The sequence below is a fragment of the Dinoponera quadriceps genome, unplaced genomic scaffold (assembly GCF_001313825.1).
Source record: "Dinoponera quadriceps isolate SergipeBrazil2010 unplaced genomic scaffold, ASM131382v1 scaffold679, whole genome shotgun sequence".
NCBI classification, from domain to species: Eukaryota; Metazoa; Arthropoda; class Insecta; order Hymenoptera; family Formicidae; genus Dinoponera; species Dinoponera quadriceps.
The window spans coordinates 28,806-51,398 of record NW_014554772.1 but is presented as its reverse complement, the minus strand read 5'-3'; the positions used below and the strand labels follow the sequence as shown (position 1 = coordinate 51,398).

At 48.9% G+C, this 22,593-nt stretch overlaps 2 protein-coding genes across 2 annotated transcripts; both read left to right on the top strand.

The window, feature by feature from the left end:
* Window positions 1-9,995: 9,995 nt before the first annotated feature.
* Window positions 9,996-13,487, top strand: LOC106741721. The gene is made up of 5 exons (XM_014613998.1): window positions 9,996-10,361; window positions 10,458-10,589; window positions 10,796-11,029; window positions 13,062-13,132; window positions 13,289-13,487. The coding sequence occupies exons 1-5, from the start codon at window positions 9,996-9,998 to the stop codon at window positions 13,485-13,487; spliced, it is 1,002 nt and encodes a 333-aa protein (XP_014469484.1).
* A 6,593-nt stretch (window positions 13,488-20,080) lies between these two features.
* LOC106741720 lies at window positions 20,081-21,806 on the top strand. The gene is made up of 4 exons (XM_014613997.1): window positions 20,081-20,400; window positions 20,658-21,285; window positions 21,332-21,398; window positions 21,484-21,806. Exons 1-4 carry the CDS (start codon window positions 20,081-20,083, stop codon window positions 21,804-21,806), a joined length of 1,338 nt encoding a protein of 445 aa, XP_014469483.1.
* Window positions 21,807-22,593: the final 787 nt, after the last annotated feature.

Below are 22,593 nucleotides of genomic sequence, written 5' to 3'. Positions count from 1 at the left end.
GGAGAACCGGCTCCAAAGAAGGCGAAGACCGTTTCATCTGCAGGCAAGGCCATGGCGTCGGTTTTTTTGGGATGCGCATGGGATAATTTTCATTGACTATCTTGAAAAAGAAAAAACTATCAACGGCAAGTATTATTTGAACTTATTGCAACGTTTGAGCGAAGAAATCAAGCAAAAACGGCCGCATTTGGCTAAGAAGAAAGTGTTGTTTCATCAAGACAATGCACCAACTCACAAATCCTTTATTGCAATGGCCAAAATTAATGAATTAAAGTTTGAATTGCTACCTCATGCACCCTATTCGCCAGATTTAGCCCCCTCGTATTATTTTCTGTTCCCAAACTTGAAAAAATGGCTCAGTGGTCAAAGATTTTCCAACGATGAAGAAGTGATGTCGGCAGTTAATGGCTATTTTGAGGAGCAAGATAGTTTTTATTATAAAAAGGGTATCGAACTTATTGAACATTGCTGGGAAAAGTGTATAAAGCTGAAAGAAGATTATGTTGAAAAATAAATACATTTTTTTCCAAAATTTTTGTGTTTTCTTTGTTGGGTTGGATACTTCAGGGACCACCCTCGTATAATTCGATGTCGGCTAATCCGAAATAGTAAGAGGTCGATTGAATTACGTCGCCTTGGAAAGAAGAGAAAGCGGCGGCCGGTTTGAGTTCACTTGAAACGACTATGAAACACGGCTGCACTGGTAAAACTTGAAAAATACTAACTTGTGAAGTCATGAGGACTAAATTAAGAAAACTCGTGATCGAACTGAAGCTGGCTGACTAGAAAAATTACTACTGAACTGAACGGACTTGAAGACGAGGCCCTTATTTATAAGCTCATCCTTGTCCCCTCTTCTTTCTGCAACTGCGATGGTCATCATTTTCGATGGGAACACCAACGGATTTAGTGTTCCACGGTGTTCTTAGGTTTACTGATAAGACAGGAGACGGATCATTCACGTCCGTTCTCAAGGAGCGGAAAGACTTAGTTTATCCGAGTCGCACCTGATATCTGAAAATCGTATAACATAGCCCATCTCATACACCAAGCATGATCGGTGGGACAACAAGGTCAGAAGGCGCGGAATTATTGGATCAATTTTTAATTTTAATACTGTAACAGAAGTAAAGGGAGTTATGAGATTTTCTATAAATGATAAAGTGACGCGGGGACTAGGCTTTTGCGCACCGATAAGTCACGTAGACTTCAAGGCTGATCCTTGAAAAAGTCTTATTTTGCTTAAAATTTAGTGGTCAGTCTGCGTAACAATACTTCCGCTATTCGGCGGCAGTGACTGCCGGATCTAATTTTATTGAATTTAATAGGCTTGAAAAGAAGTATGTAATAGGTGTGAATTATTTTAATAAAACAAAATATAACAATAATACGGTCGGGACTACAAAGTAACATTATAATTTATTTTGGAAGTAGAAACGGCCCTGGTACAACAGGCGAATACCGGGATGAAAGATGAGTATAGGGAAAGGAGAGCGAAAAAGAAGAACGTTAAAGAAACAGGCATCGAGGAGGAAATTCCGAAGTACCTCGGGACGTAAAACCCCCATCCTTAAAAAGAACGAAGCAAGGCGAAGCGGTTGAGGCTTGGTGATTGAAGTTCATCGTGGCATGGTAATGGGGAGGCATCTGCTAAGTCGTTCTTCAATTCAATTCAGAGAATTGTCCACGGAGTCAAGTACAGATGCTAATATTGGGTAAGTTTACAGATGAATTTGTGCTGATTACTTTGGTACTGGTGGCCGTCCAACTCTAGGGGCTGGCTCTGGTCCGTCGTTTGTTCCTCCGGCAACGTATTGATTCGGACCTCGGCAATCGAGTGATTAGAGTTCGTTGCTTGCGAAGAAGCTTTTCCTGGGGATGGTATCTGCCCCGCTGGCGGTGTGGTCGGCGGTCTTCTTCCCAGATGAAGTAGTAGGTTTGTTATGGACGAGAACAATGTCCTAGGAAGTGCAAGCTCCATCTATGAAAAAAGTGAAGTGCATAACCGTGTATAATTATATCGGCTATGATTTTGATTCCTCTATCTAAGAGCCACACAACAATAAAACCTTAATATAAAACTTCATAAGCATGAAATTAGCATTTATCGTTGGTTAGCGGGAACCAGAAGACGTTTGCACCATTTTCATCGATGCAGGCAAGGTCGGACGCACGGCAGTGGGTTCCTGTGCGTAAGAGAAGAAGGTCTTGTCGACCTTGACAATAGTACAGGGTGCGGCGAAAGGTTTGCCCGAGTTTGAAAAATCCGTTGCTCACCAGATGGTGTGAGTAGGTTGTTGGGCAGGGTCTCATTAGGAAGGTTGTTCTCAACCGTTTTCAGTTAACATCATGATTTGGACTGGAGAACATCGTGGATTCGCTGTGCGCTCTTTTTTGGAAAATGGCCGTTCAGTCATTGCGACGCAGAGAGCAATGCGCTTGCGATTCCATATTCCGCGCCATGTTTCCGTACCTGATGGAAAAACAATCAAACGTTGGGTTTCTTCATTGGAAGAAACCGGATCCACAGTAAGAACTCATGCAGTTGGAAGACCCAGAACTGCAACAACACCAGAGAACGTGCAGTTAGTGAGGGTATCAGTGGAACGTTCGCCTAGGCGCTCTGCTCGGAGGCATGCAGTTGCACTGGGTTTGTCGGATCGTTCTGTCCGGAGAATTTTGCACGAAGAATTGTTTTTCCACCCGTACAAGATCATGCTTGTGCAAGAACTGAAACACGATGATTTTGTAAACCGTGTCAATCTGAGGGGTGATTTGGGGTGGCCAGCAAGATCGCCCGATTTGAGCATTTGTGACTTTTTCTTGTGGGGGTATCTGAAAGAAAAAGTCTTCAAGCATCGTCCCCATACCCTACAAGAACTGAAAAGGAGAATCATCGAAGAGGTGAACGCCATTCCGATTCAGATGTGCCAAAACGCAGCCCGAAGCTTCCAAAATCGGCTACATCAGTGCATTGCTACTGGAGGCCGCCATCTTGCAGATATCGTTTTTAAACGTTAATGTAAAAAAACTGTTTGAAGTACCAAAGGTAATAAAAAAATTTCCAATCCTCTACATTTAATAGTATTTTATTGATTGCTTTCCAAAATGAGGGCATACCTTTCGCCGCACCCTGTATTATAGTCCTTAAAGGTGAAATACATAGATGCTTCTACGATGATATTATTTTATGAACCGTAGTCGACGGTGAATTGGGCCCTGTTGCAGATTCCATCTGTAGCGGTGGTACCAGCCAGAGTCAAAGTGCGATAATTAGTGGTGTTAGGAACTAACCCAGTTATGACTGCTCCTTGCGTGTATGTGAAGGCACGGGTGTCGTGTAAGCAAGCACAGGCGTCTTGATCGAAATCAACCAGGTATTTTCGGTGAACCATCCTGAATGAGTGACGCGTGAGAATGCATGCCGCAGTAAAAGATTTGGCAGTCGAGCTCTACTCGGCAGGTGAAGATTTTAGTTTTGGGCGCATTCCGCAGCTTGAAGCAGTTGGACATAGGTAGAGGTCAAATTCGGTTCTTTGCGAATTTTGAATTCTCCTACGTCGAGAAGGGTGATAGTGGTCACATTGAATGATCCTTCTCCGCAGTCGTACCCTATAAAATAGAACGCTCCGGACACGTAGAGGATGATCGCGAGAAAAATAAATATCTGAAATTTTGTCGAACATAATTATAAGAAGTGGTTGTATTCGTTGCAAAGATGTACAGGTAGTTGAATCTAAAAGAAGGTTTAATTTATTTCTTCGTAGTTTCAGGTCACAACCTGGTTCTGTAGAACGACTTATGCGTAATCGGTTTGGATGCACGATTTTGAAGAAATTTCTAATACGTATGCAAATGTTGCCATCTCGAAGTACATCGAGAATTACGTAAAGACCTGAATATTTTTCTGCGAGTTTAAGAGGTGTGTGGGTCAACATAAATACATGGTCTTCAACTTGAAAATTTTGTTCCTTAACGCGGCGGTCGTAATAAATTTTGGATCGAATTTTTGCTTGTTCTTGGTTTAATTTGGCTTTGGTTTGGAGGTCTCGGATACGGATGAACAGGTCAGTAAGTTAACCAGGGTAAATTTCGAGTTGGGAAGTAGGGGCACAATCGGAAGGCATACGAGTGGATCGACCAAAGACAAGCTCGTGAGGAGTAAATTTCGTACCGTCATGGACACTGGTATTATAAGCAATGCGGGCTCTCTCGATGATTGTATCCCAAGTACGTTCTTTTAATGAAACATTTTATATATTCGCAAAGGACAGGGTAAGACCGTTCCAATGATCCATTAGACTGTGGGTGAAACGCGGTAGTTTTAAAATGCATAATTTGAAAATGTTTTGATATTTCGCGCATTACGCGTTCTGTGAAATTTGTCCCTTGATCTGTAAGGATAGCCTTAGAGTAACTAAATCGGCATATAAAATTGTTGACGAATGTGGCGGTAAATTCGGCAGTGAAATGAGATAGCGGGACAGTAATTGAATATTAAGTGAGTACCTCTTAAATTGTGAGTAAATAAATTCTTTCATTCCGGGTTTTTGGCAATGGTCCTAAAATGTGCAGTGCAACTTTATTGAAGGCGGCACCGGGAGTGTCGGTCAAAATCATTGTCGTGTTTTAAGGCGGATTAATTTTATTATTTGATATGTGCGACCTGGCCGAATATATTATTGTATTTGCTGTTATAAATGTTTCTAATAAAAATTTTACCGAATGCGATTATATACTTTGTAACCCCTTTATATCCGACTAATATGGAGGCACGATTTTCGTATTAATGCGTGCTTGTTTGTCCTCCGGAGGACATATGGTGAGTTCTGAACAGATTGTAATAACAATTAATCTTTCAGCGAAAATGTTTTTTTTAGCAATTCACATATGACGTTCTAATCGATGTCGTCAAGAGTTTCGGTTTTCGTGATACAAAAAGATTTTAAATTTTGTTCTAGCAGGATATCTAATAATGAATGAAATAATTCGATTAAAATTTTGAAGTCTAATAACACGGATCGTCTTTCTTTAATTAGTAGGATAATTAAAATTTTCAAGGAATCTTCGAAAGGAAAAACACTTGGCCTTGACTGAGTGTTAATTCGTCGAGGGGAGGGATCCTGTTAGCGTCGATCAACAGCTGTACGTCTTCATCGCACGGATTCGCGTCGACAGTGAATAATACAACTATGTTATCCCTGCGAGCGAGTATATTGTCTCTGCTTTCTTTAATGATGAGAATATTAACTGATGTGAAGTGATGTGAAGTTGAGGATTCTTCTTCAATTTCAGAAAGGGATCCGGAATCTTCATGTTCTGTTTGATTATCTTTACTTGCTCTAACGATTCTCTGAAAGAGAGTTCAATTTCGAAGTTCGCGTCAACTCGTTCGGTAAAGTTGCATGACGCGTACATGGCCTGATAAGGGCCGGGAATTAAATGAGAGGAAGAAACGGCAGGAAGGGGAGAGTCTATTGACGGATGGATAGACAAAGAGGGAACGGCGGAGCGCGGTTTAAGCGCCGGAGATGCGGAGGAAGGAGAGAGAGGAATAGAGTCGGCTGGATGTGGCGATAGCGAGAGTGTCTGGCCGTCATCGTTGCTGCCGCGAGTATCGTTAGGAGGTGCATTAAGAAAATTAGGAGATTCGGCTCATTTCGAAAGGATTTTGGGAGAGGATTCATTAGAAGGTAATTCGGAAGACTCAGAAGGGTTAGCTATCTCGGGAGGTGAGGTTGATACGGAAGGTTGACAACTACGGAGGGACGAGGCGATTGATGAACTATTTCGTTGAGCGCCGCGAGCGGGTCGCGAATGGAGGCTTTTTTTACGCGGTCGCGTGCACGACTCGTCAGACTCAGAGACAAAGGTGTTATCGTCACGCGCGTCGTAATTGTTTATGCGTCTCTTCTTTCTAATGGGAAGGATGGTAAGAAGCGTAGAGACAGAAACGGAAGCGTCTTTATCGCTTGGCTTAATTTTTGTCGGCGTGTCAGAATCAGAACACGAATCGGAAGATTTGAAGTCATCATTTTCCGACGTTTGCGGCAATTCAACCAAATATTGTCTTTTTTCAATTACGGAAATTTTTGCAATTTTAAGAGAATTTTGAGATTTAGAACATGCAGCGTTATTTTGCGGAAAATTTTCGGTTAATTCCCTATGCTGTGGGTTTTGAGAAAGCGCGTCTACGTTACGATTTAAAGATCCTTTCTTGTAAATAATTTTGTAATTGTTGCGAGCCACACGGTATACCGCGATACCACCCGTAATACGTGCGATTCACGTGTTCTATGTTGTCGCTCGCGAGAGGCGATTGTCTGCGATCAACCGACAACATCGTGTCGGCTGTCGCTAGGCACGCGCGTTATTTCCTTTTATTGTGATATTTATTTGATATTCTCGTGACTTAGTAACGTAAGACTAAAAAGAAAGCGAAACACATTCGAGAGCTGCTGGACCCGGTTCAGTACGTTTCTTCATAGCTCATGACAGGACGTATTCGTGATTGTTCTACGCATTGTCGATTGCTCGTCGTCAATCGCAATTTATCTATTAAAATATTTTCTTATAATAACTGCATGCGGTATTTACAAAGTTTACCGATTGTTATTGTATTTGCGTTCACACTTTCGGTTCTTGTTAACATTTCTCAGAGAGAGTGCGTCGCGGAACTCTCACGCGTGTGTTGTGCCCTTTCAAAGAAGCAATAAACTGAAGAATTATTGTGTTATTGTTAATGCGCCGTTGTGTTATTTTTTCATTCAACTTTACGCTCTCAAGAGATTCTTGTTTACGTGCGCACATTTTTTGGTCCTTCGAGCCGGATCGCAGGATAACATCGTGGGATAACATCGGATGTAATCGAAACACATCGGATTGCATCAGATAAATCTCTTACTACTAGCGATCTATTGTTTGTGAGTGTAACGTGAAAGAAAATAAGTCAAGAAGCGGAAAGTCTCATTTGTGCACAGGCTGAGCTGCACGGAAGGATATCCCATGCAAACGACAATTTAAAGAAGCTGGGTGCACCGAAGATTACACGAGGAGCTGAATCACGTGTAAAGCTTCTCGACCAATACTGGGCCAAATTTAAAATTAACGATGAAGCTCTGAAGAGTGAACATTGGGAGAGGGTCAAACAGCACGAATACTGCGTTTCCGATGTCGCCAGCAGCACGGAAGAAATTTATTTACAAGTGTGTGCTGTTGACCTTCTGCAGTCAATTCAGGCTCCCTCCGACAATACAAGCGGTACGACGGCTTCTGCAGTGGAGACGGCCGCACCGAAGTCGATGTTGCCATGAATTCAATTACCGACTTTCTCAGGACGCTTTGAAGATTGGCCGCCATTCCGTGATCTCTTTACGTCTATAATCATTAAAGACGAAAGCTTTCTGCTGTGGATCGTCTTCATTATCTAAAAACCAACGTTAAAGGGGATGCAGACTCGCTTATTCGGTGTTTCTCGACCACCACTGAAAACTTTCAACAAGCATGGGACACTCTCTCAAGACACTATGAGAATCGACGGCTGCTAGTGAATTCTTATTATAGTGCATTTCTGAGTTTGCCACGTATGAAGAATGAATCAGCTGAAGATCTTCGTCGGATATTTCACGGCATGACCGCTGCTGTTGGATCACTAGAAGGTATCAATCGACCGATCTTCAGCTCGCCCGATCTTTTCGTGTATTTGATAGTGAACTTGCTTGACCCACGTATGCGCCGCGAGTGGGAGACTACCGTGAGTTGAACGTCGGAGCCTCCGGAATACGATTCGCTGCACAGATTCTTAAAGGGTAGATTGCAGACACTCACAGCATTGAGCCCATCTCCTTCGAACGTCCCCACGACAAAGTGGAACAAAATTGCAGTGCGCGCTACTCGGTCACATCATATGCAACAAATCAAGAAATCAGGACGCTGTCCTCTTTGTGCCAGAAATCATTTCCTCCTATTTTGCGACTAATACAGAAAGAAGCAACCTCGTGAGCGTCGAAAATGTGTAGAAACTCTCGGGTTGTGTCTCAACTGCTTGGGACGACACAACCTAGCTTCGTGCGCTTTTACTAAGGTTTGTTCAACCTGTGCCGCAGAACACCATTCAACAATCCACGAGACTTCTGACACTGGTCCAAACGTAAGTGATAGTGTTGCAGTTGTTCACGTCGCACGTAGCTTCCTCGGGTATAGTACTTTTGGCGACGGCTAGAATCTTAGTCGCTGATGAATTTGGCGACATTCATTTTGCTCGCGCGTTGGTGAACCCTGGTTCGGAAACGTCGTTGGCGTCTGAACCGCTTGTCCAGCGCCTCAAGTTGCCTCGCAAGCGCAATACGGCAGTAGTATACGGTGTTGCAGGAGCACGTTCCGGCGCAGCGCGTGGATCAGTGCGTCTGCTTATTACCTCACGCACTCGTGATGCAAGCTTGACCGTGGATGCTCTTGTGTTATCTACCGTTACAGTCTACAATCAACACCCGAGCATTGCTGGAGGACAATGGTCACACCTTCAGGGTTTAGTCTTGGCTGACCCCGAAGACAGATCAAATCAAATAATTGAGATTTTGTTAGGTGCAAATGCTTACGCATCTATTCTCCGTCCTGGATTGCGTAGAGCAGGATCTGCAGCACCAATAACTCAAACACCACTGGGGTGGATTCTCACCGAAAGCTTCGGATCTGTATCAAGAAAGCGTGATGTTTCGATACATATGTGCTGTGCAGACGGCCCTCTGCTTGATCAGGTTAGAGCTTTTTGGGAGCAGGAGGAACTCCCACATCAAACAAAGCCGTTGACTCCTGTGAAGCAGGAGTGTGAAGAATTGTACTCACACTCAGTAAGAATAACCACAGATGGCAGGTACATTGTGAAATTACCAATATCACCTAAATTACCAGATCTTCCCAGTTCTCGCCGTGTTGCCGTTAAGACTTTAACAGCACAGGAACGTCGATTCAACTCAAACGATAAGTTGCAGTTTTGAATATATTGCATTTACCATATGCAGGAGTACCAGGAGATGGATCACATGTCTTTAGTGGATCCTGCCTGGGAACCTCATGAGCGATTATGCTACCTGCCTCATCATGGAGTCTTCAAGTCTACTGTGACGGACTCTAAGATACGAGTAGTATTTAACGGATCATCTCGTCTACCTTTCGGAGACACACTCAATCAACACTTGATGGTGGGCCCAAACCTGGTGCCACTCCTCGCAGACGTACTACTTTGTTGGAGACGTTATCGTTATGTCATTGTGACTGACATCCAAAAGATGTATCGCCAAATTCTGGTGCAAGAAGAGGATCGAGATCTTCAGAGGATTTTGTGGAGAAAAGAACAAAGGGACAAGGCGGCAGAGTTTCTCTTAAACACTGTGACCTACGGATTGGCATGTGCACCATTTCTTGCCATGCGCACGCTGCGTCAGTTGACAGAGGATGAAGGTCATCTCTTCCCTCTCGGAGCAGCAGCGCTTCGTCATGATATTTATGTAGACGATGTACTTGCTGGATCCGACTCGCTGGAGGAAGTTGGTGAGCTACGAGACCAATTAACCCGGCTCTGCTTGGCGGGCGGGTTTCCTTTGCGGAAGTGGTCCAGCAATCACCAAGCGATTTTCAGCATCATTTCGGAAGATTATCGGGCGAATCGGAAAGCTAGCTAGGGGGATTTAACTCCTCAGGCTATCCTGGGCCTTTGTTGGCATCCGGAGACCGATTCTTTTGTTTACAGATTTCGCAGGCCGTTGGATGGACAGACAACCAGACGTACCGTTCTGTCCAGGATGGCTGGACTCTTCGACCCTTTGGGCTAGTTGGCACCCGTCATCGTCCGAGCCAAAATATTCATCCAGAAGACCTGGCTACAGAGGCTCTCCTAGGATGACGCTCTTCTTCAAAGAGAAACGACAGTGTGGCGAGATTTTGAGCGTAACCTTCCTATACTGGAGCAACTCACAGTCGGTCGATGGTTGAGGGTGATGGAGTCTGACACATCTGCTTTGCAACTCCGTGGATTCGCTGACGCATCCGAAAGAGCTTATGCTGCTGTGATATACATCAAGAGTGCTCCACTGGACGGAGGTTCAATAATGGTTTCGTTGGTGCTGGCCAAAATCAGAGTGGCCCCCCTCAAACCCATATCGCTGTCTCGTTTAGAGCTGTATGCGGCCGTATTGCTTGTGCGACTGGCAGCTTATTTGAGGGAGCAGTTGAAGTTATTATCAGTTCCAGTTCATCTGTGGTTTGACTCTACTATCACTCTTGCATGGATTCGTGGATACCCTGCAAGATGGACAACGTTTGTTGCAAACAGAGTTGCCAAGATTCATCGCACCTTATCTGAGGCACGCTGGTGCCGTGTTAGGAGTGAGAACAACTCAGCTGGCTGCGCGTCCCGCGGAGTGGCTCCCATGGACCTCTCTCAACACCCACTTTAGTAGAGCGGCCCGGATTTTCTGAAGAACCCTGAGCTGTTGGTCAATGACGACGTGGATGTAACAATTGAGAGTGACCTACCAGAGCAACGTCGGATGGTGCATGGAGTAACCAAGTTAGAAGCAAACGAATTCCTGGTTCGTTTCTCTACTCTTCGACGATTACTCCGGACAACAGCGTGGATTTTGCGGTGGAGGCACGGACATGCAGAACACGTAAAGGGACCATTAATTCCTGAAGAGATTCTTACGGCAAGGAATCTCTGGATTAGACTGGAACAACGAATGTCATGTGGCGATGAGGTGTGTGCTTTATCCAAAGGACACGCCATCCGTAATCGCAGTTCACTTGTTGGCCTGAAGCTATACCTGGACGAGGCTTGTTTACTTCGCTGTGGGGGCAATTACGTTTTGTTGAGTTGGACTGGGACAGTCGTCATCCTGTGATACTGCCACCGAAATCTCACCTCACCAGACTTTTGGTGATTGCAACCCACCATGGAGCGCTGCATGGCGCAGTGCAACTGACGTTGGCAACTCTTCGGCGTCAATTTTGGATCCCGGGAGGCAGGCGACTGGTGAGACAATTACTACATAACTGTCTGCCGTGTATGCGATGGCGGGCGGCTTCTCCACATAGATGATCTACCGGGGGCACGATTCATGCCTTCGCGCCCATTCATGACCGGAGTCGATTTTGCGGGACCTGTTCTCCTACGGACAACTAAGGCCAGAGGACATCGAGCATACAAGGGATACATCTGCATGTTCGTTTGCTTGGCGACAAGAGCAGTTCACTTAGAGGCTGTCACCGATTGCACGACGGAAGTCTCCCTTGCTGTATTCCGGAGGTTCGCCTCAGGCGAGGCTTGTGCAGAGAAGTGTTTTCTGATTGCGGCATCAACTTCGTTGGAGCGGATACGAAACTTCGAGCACTCTTTCGTGCATCGAATCGCGAGTCACGGAAGTTAATGGAGCACCTGACTGAGAAAGGAGTCCGGTGGCGATTTATCATATTCGAGTTTTAAGCGCCAACGCATAAGCCGGGACGTGCGATCCTTTACACTATACATCCACGTGAGAAGCTGGTGGTCTGTAACTTAGGTGAATTCGCGTCCGTACAAATATAGTCGAAAATGATGAACGCAGTAAGTGATAACGAGAAGTTCTTTTTCTATGTTCGAATAGTTTTGCTCGGCCAGATTAAGTAAACGTGAGGCATATGCGATCAGTAATTCTTGGCCAATTTGACCTTGATTGAAATATCCGCCTATAGCGAATTTATAAGCATGGGTTGTAAGGATGAAAGGGAGCGAGAAATTAGGAAATTGGAGGATGGGCTTATTGCAAAGTGCTTTCTTTAAGGTATCGAATGATTGTTGTTGTTTTACCGTCCAAAGAAAAAGAATGTTCTTTATAAGCAATTTATATGGAGGGTTCGCGTCATGCGAGAATTCAATAATGGAACGGCGGTAATAACCTGCTAAATCAAGAAATTTCTTGATTTTTTTAGGATACTTGGGAGAAGGAAAATTGTTAGTAGCGTTAATTTTGTCGAAGTTCGGCCGGATGCCATTTTCCACAATAACATGGCCTAAATATGCGACTTCGCGCAGCAGGAATTCGCACTTGTCAGGTTGGAGTGGGAGATTTTCTATACGAAGGCGATTCATTAAGGTTTTAATCTTTTCGTTGTGCTCCTTTAACGAGCTCGGAAAAACTACAATATCGTCCATGTAAACAAATAATTTTATGTCTTGGAGACTGATAAGAACTTGATCCATAAGACGTTGAAATGTAGCGGGTGAATTCTTAAATCCGAAAGGCATACGATCAGATTGCAAATGACCGTGGGGAGTATGAAACGCGGTTTTATGAGCATCTTCGGGATGCATTGGGATTTGATGAAAGCCGCTGGCTAAGTCTAATACTGAAAAATATTTTGCGCTGCCTAATTGATCAAGAATGTCTCAAATGTTGGGTAATGTATACGCGTTGCCAATAGTTTTTTCGTTAAGGCGGCGAAAATCAATCACTATTCGTCAACGTTTGTTACCCTATAAATCGGTTTTTTTGGGGACAATCCAAACGGGTGAATTATAAGTAGAGTCGGAAGTTTCTAGTATCTGTTTTTGTAAAAGATCGGAAACTTGTAAAGTAATTTCTGTTTTGTGAATTAGAAGAAAACGATATTGCCGGACATGAATAGGAATGTTGTCAGTAGTGGAAATGCGGCGAGATGTAACGTTAGTTTTTCCAAGATCGTCGCTAGGTAGATGTAATTGATCGTGATAGCTGATTATAAGACAGCACACGTTTTCGCACTCCTCTGTGTTTAAATGATTCATGCAAATAAGATTAAAGATTTGGTTAACGTGGAATAAAAGCTTTCCGCTACGGAGTACGATCCGCACATTCATTTCACAGCGGCGCCCGGTGTTCCGAGCGAGGAATCGTCGCACTATGCGAATGCGACTGCCGTTTTATCCAGAGCGTACGGAGCGAAAATATTAGTTCCCACAGCCATGCGCGCATACGACGTGTACGGCGTGGAGTCGTGCCGCGTAGCTCTGAAATGCATGCATCGCCCGATGTCCGTTGATTCGCAAGGAACCTTATCTCTTCGAAGATTGCATGCTGTTGGAGGAAATATCGACGATGACTATTGGCCACGACAGAATGTATCTATACTAGCCGCGCCCGCAACGACAGCTCGTACTGTCCCAGCGGGACAGTCTCGCACCATGTATGCAGCAGCCGACGTCTGACGCGCTCGACATTACCGCCGATGGTGCGATATCGCGCCTTGCAAGCGCTGTGACTATCGTGATTTTCAGCGCTATCGTCATTCCGGCCAGAATACTGGGCTTTATCTTAGCACCGCTGCGAATCGCTGAACCGGACTCGACCGCACTGCCCTTGTTCGATGCTCAGATGGAATGGAAGTTGTTCCCTCTGCCATTGGCCAACAGTTTTCAGACTAAATACGATAATGACGACGACCCTTACACTACAGTTACGTGCAAGAATTGCTAGCTCGCGTTGAAAGCGCGCTACCCGTTGTTGAGACTTAGCTTGATGCAGGAAGCGTCGTCCGACCGTCGTCTCTAAGGTAGGGAGCGTCGATTGTCATCGGATTCTCTTAGCGCGAAATGGCAGCATGAACGATACCGTCAATACTGCCACCGCCGACCCTCACCTATATACATTCAACAGTCTGCGGCGCACACTGGCGCCGGGACAGGTCAAGATGTCAGTTACCTGGTTGGACCGCAGGACGGTGTTCTGGAACACACGCAACGTAGCGTACATCATATGTCTGCTAGCCATCGAGCTGTTGGTCTCGCTCATTACCTCGTGGAATAAAAACTTTATAATAATGCTCACCGGCGCCATCACAATGTTTACGGTATACCGCGCTCTAGTCGTGAGCAAGCCATCGTGTTTCTCTGTGTGTGACAACGCGTTGGTCAATTCATTTATCGGCGGAAGAGGAGAAAACTGACGGTGAACGAGCAGCCACTGCTGCAGCGTGTAACGCGGCGCTACGTGCAGCCAAGTTCACAGACGCGTATTACTACCCAAGGCGGATATTAACTTGGGAGCGGGTATTCAATCGGCGGAATCACGCTCGCTCACTAATCAATCCAGCGTCTCAAAGACGCGCCCACCAATTAGCACATCCGCTTTGGTCAGCGCAAATAGCAGACATTCGATCTCGACGTATAGTGCCCCGTGTACGAAGCTCACGAACAGACGCGAGGCATCGGCATCGTCGCCGTCAGCACCGAAGGCAGTCGTCACATCGTTCAAAAATGTCGCCGCGTCGCGCAGACTGGGCACCGCGTAGGACGAATCTCGGAGCAGTCCGTGTTCGCCGATCGCGTCGACCGCTCGAACAATCGTCGCCACGCACATGGTCTCATTGGTAGCGATCCGTTCCAACGGGCCCGATTCGCTCTCCGATTCGTCAGAAATCGACTACTCGGAGACTCTCAAATCCATATTCGCAAACATCCCATCGGTCCGACGAAAGGTGAGATCTATCCCAGTGCAGCATTTGCCGCGGTCGAAAGGCCGGCTCGGTGTGGCATCACGACGGTTGCAGCAATCGCGCCTTGATGCTGCGCAGCAACATCACGTGTCATCTATTTAGCGAGATCAGATCCGACTCACTGATATGAATATCAACCGCGCGCAGCACATTCGCGAGCACGCCGCTGCGGTAGTCGAGCATGACACGTGTCGAGCCATTGGCATTACAGCGCACGTTCGCAACAGTGACTTCGGCGAGATTAAGACGCATTCGTCGTGGAGAATAGTCGCGTTCAGAGTATCGGCCGTGAGCTCTATGTCGTCATCCGACAGTGCCCTCTCCGTATCCTGCGCCGCGCGTTTCTTCTCCAGCAGACGCAGCAATAAGTCATTCACCGATATAGCCTACGTTCTCTTTCTGAACACATGAGATTGTTCTGGAAACGGCGACGGTGACCTACTCAGCAGTTTGGGGCACAAATTGCATCCAAGAAGCTAAGAGGTACGTCGCTACGGAATCTCGCTCGTTGCACGGCAGAGCGGCGGCGCGCCTTGCGGCGTTTTGGGAAAAAGCGACGCGAAGAGTTCGGTTCGCGCAAGCTAGGGATCTCGGGGGTGGAGGTCACTCGTGGCGTCAAAAGGCTAGGCGCCAAAGGTAAGGCACCTGGCCCGGATGGCATTCCGGGCCGTGTATGGGCTTTAGCGATGCGCGTCCTCCTCGGCCGCATGCAACGGCTGTACGAGAAGTATCTAAGGACCAAGGTGTTCCCCACTGCATGGAAGAGAACCAATCTAATCCTCTTTGGAAAAAGGGGAAGCCGGAGGACAGTCCAGTGGCCTACCGTCCAATATGCCTGTTGGACGAGGCGAGCAAGGTTTTAGAGCGAATTGTCAACCGCATTGTCCGACATCTGGCCGGAAGTGGTCCCGACTTAAGCGAGGGTCAGTATAGCTTACGGGAAGGAAAGTTCACAGTGGATGCGATCCTACGCTTCCGCTCCCTCTCGGAGGCGGTCGTGATAGAAGGAAGGGTTGCGTTGGTGGTGTCACTCGACATCACCAACGCGTTTATCTCCCTCCCTTGGGATCGGCTGGAGTAGGGTCTGAACTTTCATCAGGTCCCCTCCTACCTGGTCCGTATTGTTCACGGCAATTCACGTATTGTTCACAGGCAATTGTCGGTGGACCACGTGGTGCATTCCATAAAGCGGATGGATCTCAAGGTGGCCCCACAGAAGACAGAAATTATGTTTATCTATGATGGGTTAAAGGGAAAGCTGCCTAAGTTCCACGTCCGGATGGGTACAACCAACGTAAAGATGGGCCCCTAGATAAAATACTTGGGGCTCACCTTGGATGGTACATGGGGGTTTAGGAGACACTTTGAGTTCCTAGTCCCCAAAATGGGCAGGGTGGCGAATGCCTTAGATAGCCTCCTGCCCATTGGTGGTCCCAACAGGAAGACCCGAAAGCTGTATGCGAACGTAGTCCTCTCGTGGGCGAGTGAGATGACAGCTGATCCGCGCATTAAATCTCTTATAAGACAAGCACAGATGTGGATCGCCGTCTCGCCTGAGCATATCGGACCGCGTCGCATGCAGCAGCTACTGTCTTGGCAGGATTCCCCCCTGTGGAGCTCTTCGCGCAGATATATGTGGAGCTATATCGGCGGCGCGGGAAGCTCTTGGGTGGAGGGGGGAGGGGGGAAGGAGCAAACTTGGTCGGGGCACTAGNGGGGCATTCGGAAAGTAGGGTCGCCAATGCTATCCGGCCCTATCTCCAGCAATGGGTAGATAGGGCCCACGGAGGTTTGTCGTTCCGGACGACGCAGGTGCTTACCAGGCATGGGTGCTTCAGTGAGTACCTGCACCGTATAGGGAAGGAATGCACCCGCTGTTACCACTGCGACGCACAGGTGGGTGCAGCATACTTTGGCGGAGCGTCCCGCCTGGGACGCGCAGCGTCGTGCCCCTGTCGCAATGGTAGGAGCGGATCTCTCGCCCCTGGTCATTGTCAAAGCCATACTAGGGGGAGAGAAGGGCTGATCCACCGTAACCTCCTTCTATGAGGACGTAATCGTAAAGAAGGAGGCGGCGGAGCGGTTACGCCGGGGAGAGGTTCTCCCCGGCGAAATAGACAATGGGCGGCCGCAATACGGCCGCCGATACCTCCCTGCACAATGCAGGAGGATTCAGGGGTTGAGGAGTAAGGCGAGAAGGAGGGATGATTTACTAATTCCTCCCCCACCAGGAGCCCCAATCGTCAGACCGCGGCAACAAAGCTGCCGGGCGACCGTCAGAAAGAAAAGGCGGCAGTTGCCCATAGAAAAGGAAGGCTGTTACGCCATGAGGACGGCTACACCTCATGGAGGATCGCCCTCCGCCTCCTCCGTTACAATAGCAGGACGCCCGCAAACCGGGGGGGGGAGGGTTGTCGGGCTTTCACGGCGAAGCTCCCCTCTGCAGCGTATACTGCCCTGATAAAAAGGGGGAGGGGGGAGCCTCAATTCCTGTTTTGGTTCCTCTCTGCCCCCTGTCCGGGCCGCTAGGGGGGAGGCGGCCTGGGTGAGGACCCGGACCACCACAATATCCCTTCTAGGGAGAAGCGGTGGACGTGAGTGCCTCGTCCTACCGCCATAATAGACGAAAGCTGGGGATCAATTCTGTATGGCCCCCGGCCGAGATGTACAAATAAGCGGCCGAGAGCGTCCCGGAAGTAATGTGAAAACAGTTTCCGGGGCGCTCTCCCTATGGTCACTGAGAATGGCACCGGCAGGGGTTTTAGTGGGTAGGCCACTTCCGCACTATTTGGTGGAAAGGAAGAGACTCACACTATCCCCGGGGAGCTGCTCGGCCTTCTGGGGGTGTGCGTAATGCATTTCCCCTGCCTCACCAAAAGAAAAAAAAAGTTCTTCGTCTTTCTTCGTCGTCGAGGCGCTACTTTGTCGTGGTGACGGAACTTAAGTTCCAATGAACCCGGGTTCCCTTCCTCTCCGTGGAATTTCGATTCCATGGTGAACCAAGGGCCGGGGTGAGGAGCGACTAAGACCGCCTCCATTTTGTCGGGCATTGGCCCGGCAAGGAGTGTATGGATGCATGTATGGCTCCGGTCGGCCTGGCGTGGGTATTCCTGGTAAACTATACCAGGGGGGTAGTAACTCCCAGGTGCCCCCGGGTTGATTTNGGGGGGGGGGGGGGGGGGGTAGCCGGGGACTCGAATTATGTTAGTCCCTGACCTCTGGAAGTGAGAGTAATATAGAAGTCCGTCGTCGTATGGGGGCTTGCCGTCTGCGGCGGCGGTGGGTCCGTGAAACCGCTACGTTAAATGTGGAAGAACCGCTTATCTGTGTCTGTCTGGAGCCAATGCCAGAGTTGAAGCGCCTGTATTGGGCGGGAGAGTGGGGGGCGGACTGGCCAGCTTGCCTCCGGTGCTACCCAGGGTAACGGATGGCGACATCTAGCCCAAAGCGAAGGTTATTTCCCAGTTCGGATCCGGGAGGGAGGGTTTCGCGCGATAGGGGTGACGTTAAACCTTTAGCATTATTGTGGGCCGTCTCCAAGATAACTTTTTGAAGAGTCACTTGGTGCGGATATGATTGGCTACTCGACAAGCCGCTTTTCGGCTTCCGAATTCCGGGGCTTACTTCCGGCGTGAAAGAATCCCCACTGCGATGGGGATGCCATGATGGCCGAAGCGTCGTTAGACAATTATATCTGCCAATATGACGTCTCATATTAACAAAACTTTGAGTAAAGGGAGGAGGGGCGCGAGGATACGCAGGAGGAGGAGGTACACCTCGACGAGCCGACGTGTTCTATGGCAAGAGGCAGTAGAAGCGCGGAGAGTGGAATAGCCAAGGGGGCGGCTCGCTCTCCGGTTGTTGGGTCAGCCTCTATCACTAGGAGGCTGAGGGACTGCAAGCGCATGAAGACTGCGGCCCGGTCTGCGAGCAGGGAAGATGCCGGAAGAAGAGGTCGTCTCGCTCTGCGAGTTATGAGGGCCGCGCTGAAGAGACGAACCGGTGGTTATCGGGTCGGACTCGGAGCAATCGGCAGGCTTGACGGATACCGAGTCGGACGATGGCGCGGAGNTGACGGATACCGAGTCGGAGGATGGCGCGGAGGGAGAGGTGAAACGGGGGGGGGGGGAAGAGAGGTAAGGGCCGCCCAGCTCTCAATCCCCAGAATAGAGGGAAGTTCACCGCCTCCGCGAGAAGGGAAAAGGAGCTCTAGAAACGGGAGCTCCGCAAAGATGAAGAGGAGGATAGGGCCCTTGACTCCACCGTTGGCCTACGACGGAGCCCGAGGCTTGCCAAAGCCGGAACGGAGGATGGAGCTCCTCAATTTTAAAGAGACCTTCTCCACCGGGCTCACTGCGGCAGTCATGGAGTAGGTGGCGCTCCTGTGCAAGGTGGCACAGTGTCGCAACTTAAAGGGCACCACTGTGAAAGCCCTTTGGGATGCAACAATTAGCATTTCGGCTGCTACTACGGCGCTGAACCTCCGGGCGCAGTCGTCGGGTGCGGCTGTTACAATGCCAGAGTGGGAGGGCCTGAGGGAGGAGGTCCGGAAATTCAGGGCGGATATTACCCACCTGAAAGCCGAAAATGAATCCCTTAGGTTCCAATTGAAGGAGGCTGAAAAAAGGAAGGTGCCCCTACCGAAGTTGGCAGCCTCTAACCCCCCACAACTAGTCCGAAGAGGCTGGCCGCCACACGAAGAAATCAGGTGGTGGACAGCGAGGGGGAGGAATACGAGGGGGACGGAGAAATGAATACCCGCCCGCCCTCTCTCCCCTCGGAATCCGCAAGGGTGCGAATAGGAGAGGTTATCCCCCCCGCGTTCACCCCTTCCATTAAAGGAGCGCGGAAATTGAGCCAGCCCACATATTTACGAGCCCATCGACCTTTAGGGTCAATGAGTTAAATGCGGCCTTGGAGAAAGTGTTGCCGCAGTTGCTGGTCCGCATGGGCCTAGCCCATATCAAGGGAAGGGGCGCGTGTGGAGCAGGTGCAACTGATGCGCCTATGGCTGCGCCCATTGAGGTGGAGATGTCCCCTCCCGGTCCCAACTCCGGCCTTGCCCGTCCCACTTAGGGGACTGAGCGCAACGGTACATGAGGTCGGGGAGATGAACACTCCCCCCCCCCNGCGGGGAGATGAACCCCCCCCCCCCCCCCGGCCGGCGCAGCGGCCCTCAGCGGGAACGGCGAATGGCAGCAAAGCTCCGCCCGTCGCCTCCGGCGTCATCAGGCCGCTCGGAGGCGATAAGAAGAAGAATTAGAATAAGAGGGCGGCGGTTGGACATCCCCCGCCTGACCGCAACTTAGCAGTACTACTCTTCTATCTCCTTCCCCGGTTTTCCATTCTTTAGCTTTCTGTGGTGGTCGAGGTACTAAGCTTGATTTTGGGGGCGCTTCCACCCCCGCTGATGGGAGTGGGGCCCCGGAGGATAATCGAATCTTCCTTGCCTCTGGTGCCGGCCAGGAGCACTTCACTGCCCACGTCGCTTAGATCCACGGTAATTAGGATGCTGCAGCTAAACAAGAGGCGTTTAGCTGTGGTGGCATGGGAGGTTTCTTAACTTGTTGTCCAAATGTGGCTGGACATCCTGCTCTTGCAGGAGTTGCACTTCCGGAGGCAGGGCAGTGGTTACGTCTTCGTCGGACTAGGAACTGGAAAGAATGTGGTTGCTATGTACGCGCAACGTCCTTGGGCCGCGGTAGTCGCTTGCAACCTTGAATTCCAGATAATGTTTGTCTTGCAACTTAGCACGACGCACTGCGCATGTACGGAAGTGCGAGCACCCGGCTTCTCCTTCTACGTCGCATCGTGCTATTTTCACTACAGCGACGAAACAGAAAAGCACCTCAAGCACCTCAAAATGGTACTTCGTTCACTGAGGGAGCAGATGGTGTTAGTGGAAATGAACACCAATATGCGATCTCCTCTCTGTGTCACCGTAAATTTGACGATTGGTGAGCGATGTTCCAAGACTTCATCCGAGCCCGCGGATACAAAGTCCTTAATGTCGTCGGACAGCCGCCCACCTATTGGACGGCATGGGGATCGTCGCACATCGACGTGACCCTGTCCTCCCCATCTACGAGCCAGTTCGTCGGCGAGTGAAAGGGCGACTGAACAACAAGTGAACATAACTCCCTGGACATCAGGCTGAGGGTGCCAAAAGTCGGAAGCGAGGAGCAGAGAACTAAGAAAATTCGATTTAACACCAATCGGGCCGACTGGGAGAAGTTCGCTGAGAGCCTCGTCGATCTGTCCGGGTCAAGACTTGAAGTCCTCGGCTTGACGTCTGTGGAGGACGTGGTGAAGTTCGCGGATGCTCTTGCCGGCTCTCTTATGAACGTCTGTGGGAAGGCAATTCCGAAAAAAAGGCAATTTAGAAAGTCAAACCTGTTGTTGAAGAAAAATTTGACGATCAAAAAGAAAATCGACTATAGGGACATACGGACATACCAACAGAAAAGTGTTGAGCTGATCCGCTCCATTAAACTACGTGTCTACCGCTCTTCTTTGCGGGAGTACACCAGGGAGTTGAGGAAAGCGAAACTCGAGTGCTGGCAGAAATTTGTCACGGACCAAGGCAAATCAAAGACCTGGGGATTTGTTTATAAGCCTAAGGCTAATAAGGTCTGGGTTGACAAAGTGCTGAGCACTCTCAGTGGCGGAAATTCCTCGACCGTCACTACAGAGGAGACGGCTGCCCGCCTGCTCGACGTGCACGTACCGGATGACGGGGAGAACGAGGACACGCTGCAGCAGCGCGAAATCAGAGACAGCGTACACTATGTCTTATATTGCCGATGACCACTCTTCACGGGTGCAGAAATCGCAGCAGTTGTCAGATCTCTGGAAACAACAAGGCGCCAGCGCTGGATCTCATCGAGGTCTCGGTACTGAAGGGCGCCTACAGGGCAATCCCCGGCCAGATTTTCAACGGGTGCCTTCAGTGGGACGTTTTCCCCTCGATTTAAAAAGAGGGCTCGCTCAGAATCTTCCTGAATGGCGAGAACACGGACGTGGAGGACCCCAAATCCTACAGCCCGATCAGTCTCCTCTCCGTAATGGGGAAACTTTTCGAGAAGCTTCTTCTAAAGCGACTCAACCAGACGTCACTCTCGCCGGGGAAGATCTCCGATCAGCAGTTCGGCTTCACACCCGGAAGGTTGACGGACGACGCTGTCGTGGAGCTGCGACGGATGGTCTCTGCCTCTGAGCAGAGATACGTCATTGCGCTGCTCTTCGACATCTCGGGCGCGTTTGACAACGTCTGGTGGCCTCTCATATTGTCAGGATTTTAAGATAGGAACTGCTCTCTTATCATCTTCAATGTGTTAGTCGACTACTTCCCGGATAGAAATGTCTCTCTCTTTCTCCTTTGAAGATAAAACGGTTACGAAGAGGGCCATCAGAAGTTGCCCGCAGGGCTCGGTGTTAGGTCCAACTTATTAGAAGGTCATGTTTGACGGACTCCTTAGGGTATTGGAAGCTAGAGTAGGGTTTAAATTATTAGCCTACGCGGATGTTCATCTCGTATTATTCAGCGGTGATTCCCGTAAAAAAAGGAGAATTAAAAGCACAGGAAGTAGTCGACGAAATAGGAAAATGGTGAGCTTTGCTAAACTAGAATTTTCGTCGCGCAAGACTGAGGCAATTGTCCTCAAAAGCGATCTTATGAAAAAGGCCCCAATAGGCAGACGGGGAGGAGCGCGTCCCGAAAGGAAGCGAAAAGCGGTCAGGGCCAATAGGCTGACCGCGTATAAGCTACAGATCAACCGATTAGGCAATAATAAGATTCAATTTAAGAAATCAGTTATGTATCTTGGCATCCACATAGACCGACGAATGGGTGTATCCAACCATTGCAAATATCTCAGGGACCATGTCGGGTCGTTTTTTAGTAGACCAGGCATGCAGGCGGGATGTCAGTGGGGTCTGCGTTTTCGGGCGCTCTCGGCCATATACCGAAGTGTGTTCGCACCGACGGTGGCATACGCTAACGCTGTCGACCTTTGTGCCAGGGGCGACCTGAGAGTTCTCAAGTCCCTGCAGCGCCGAGTGCTCATTTCGATGACCGCCGCGTATCGC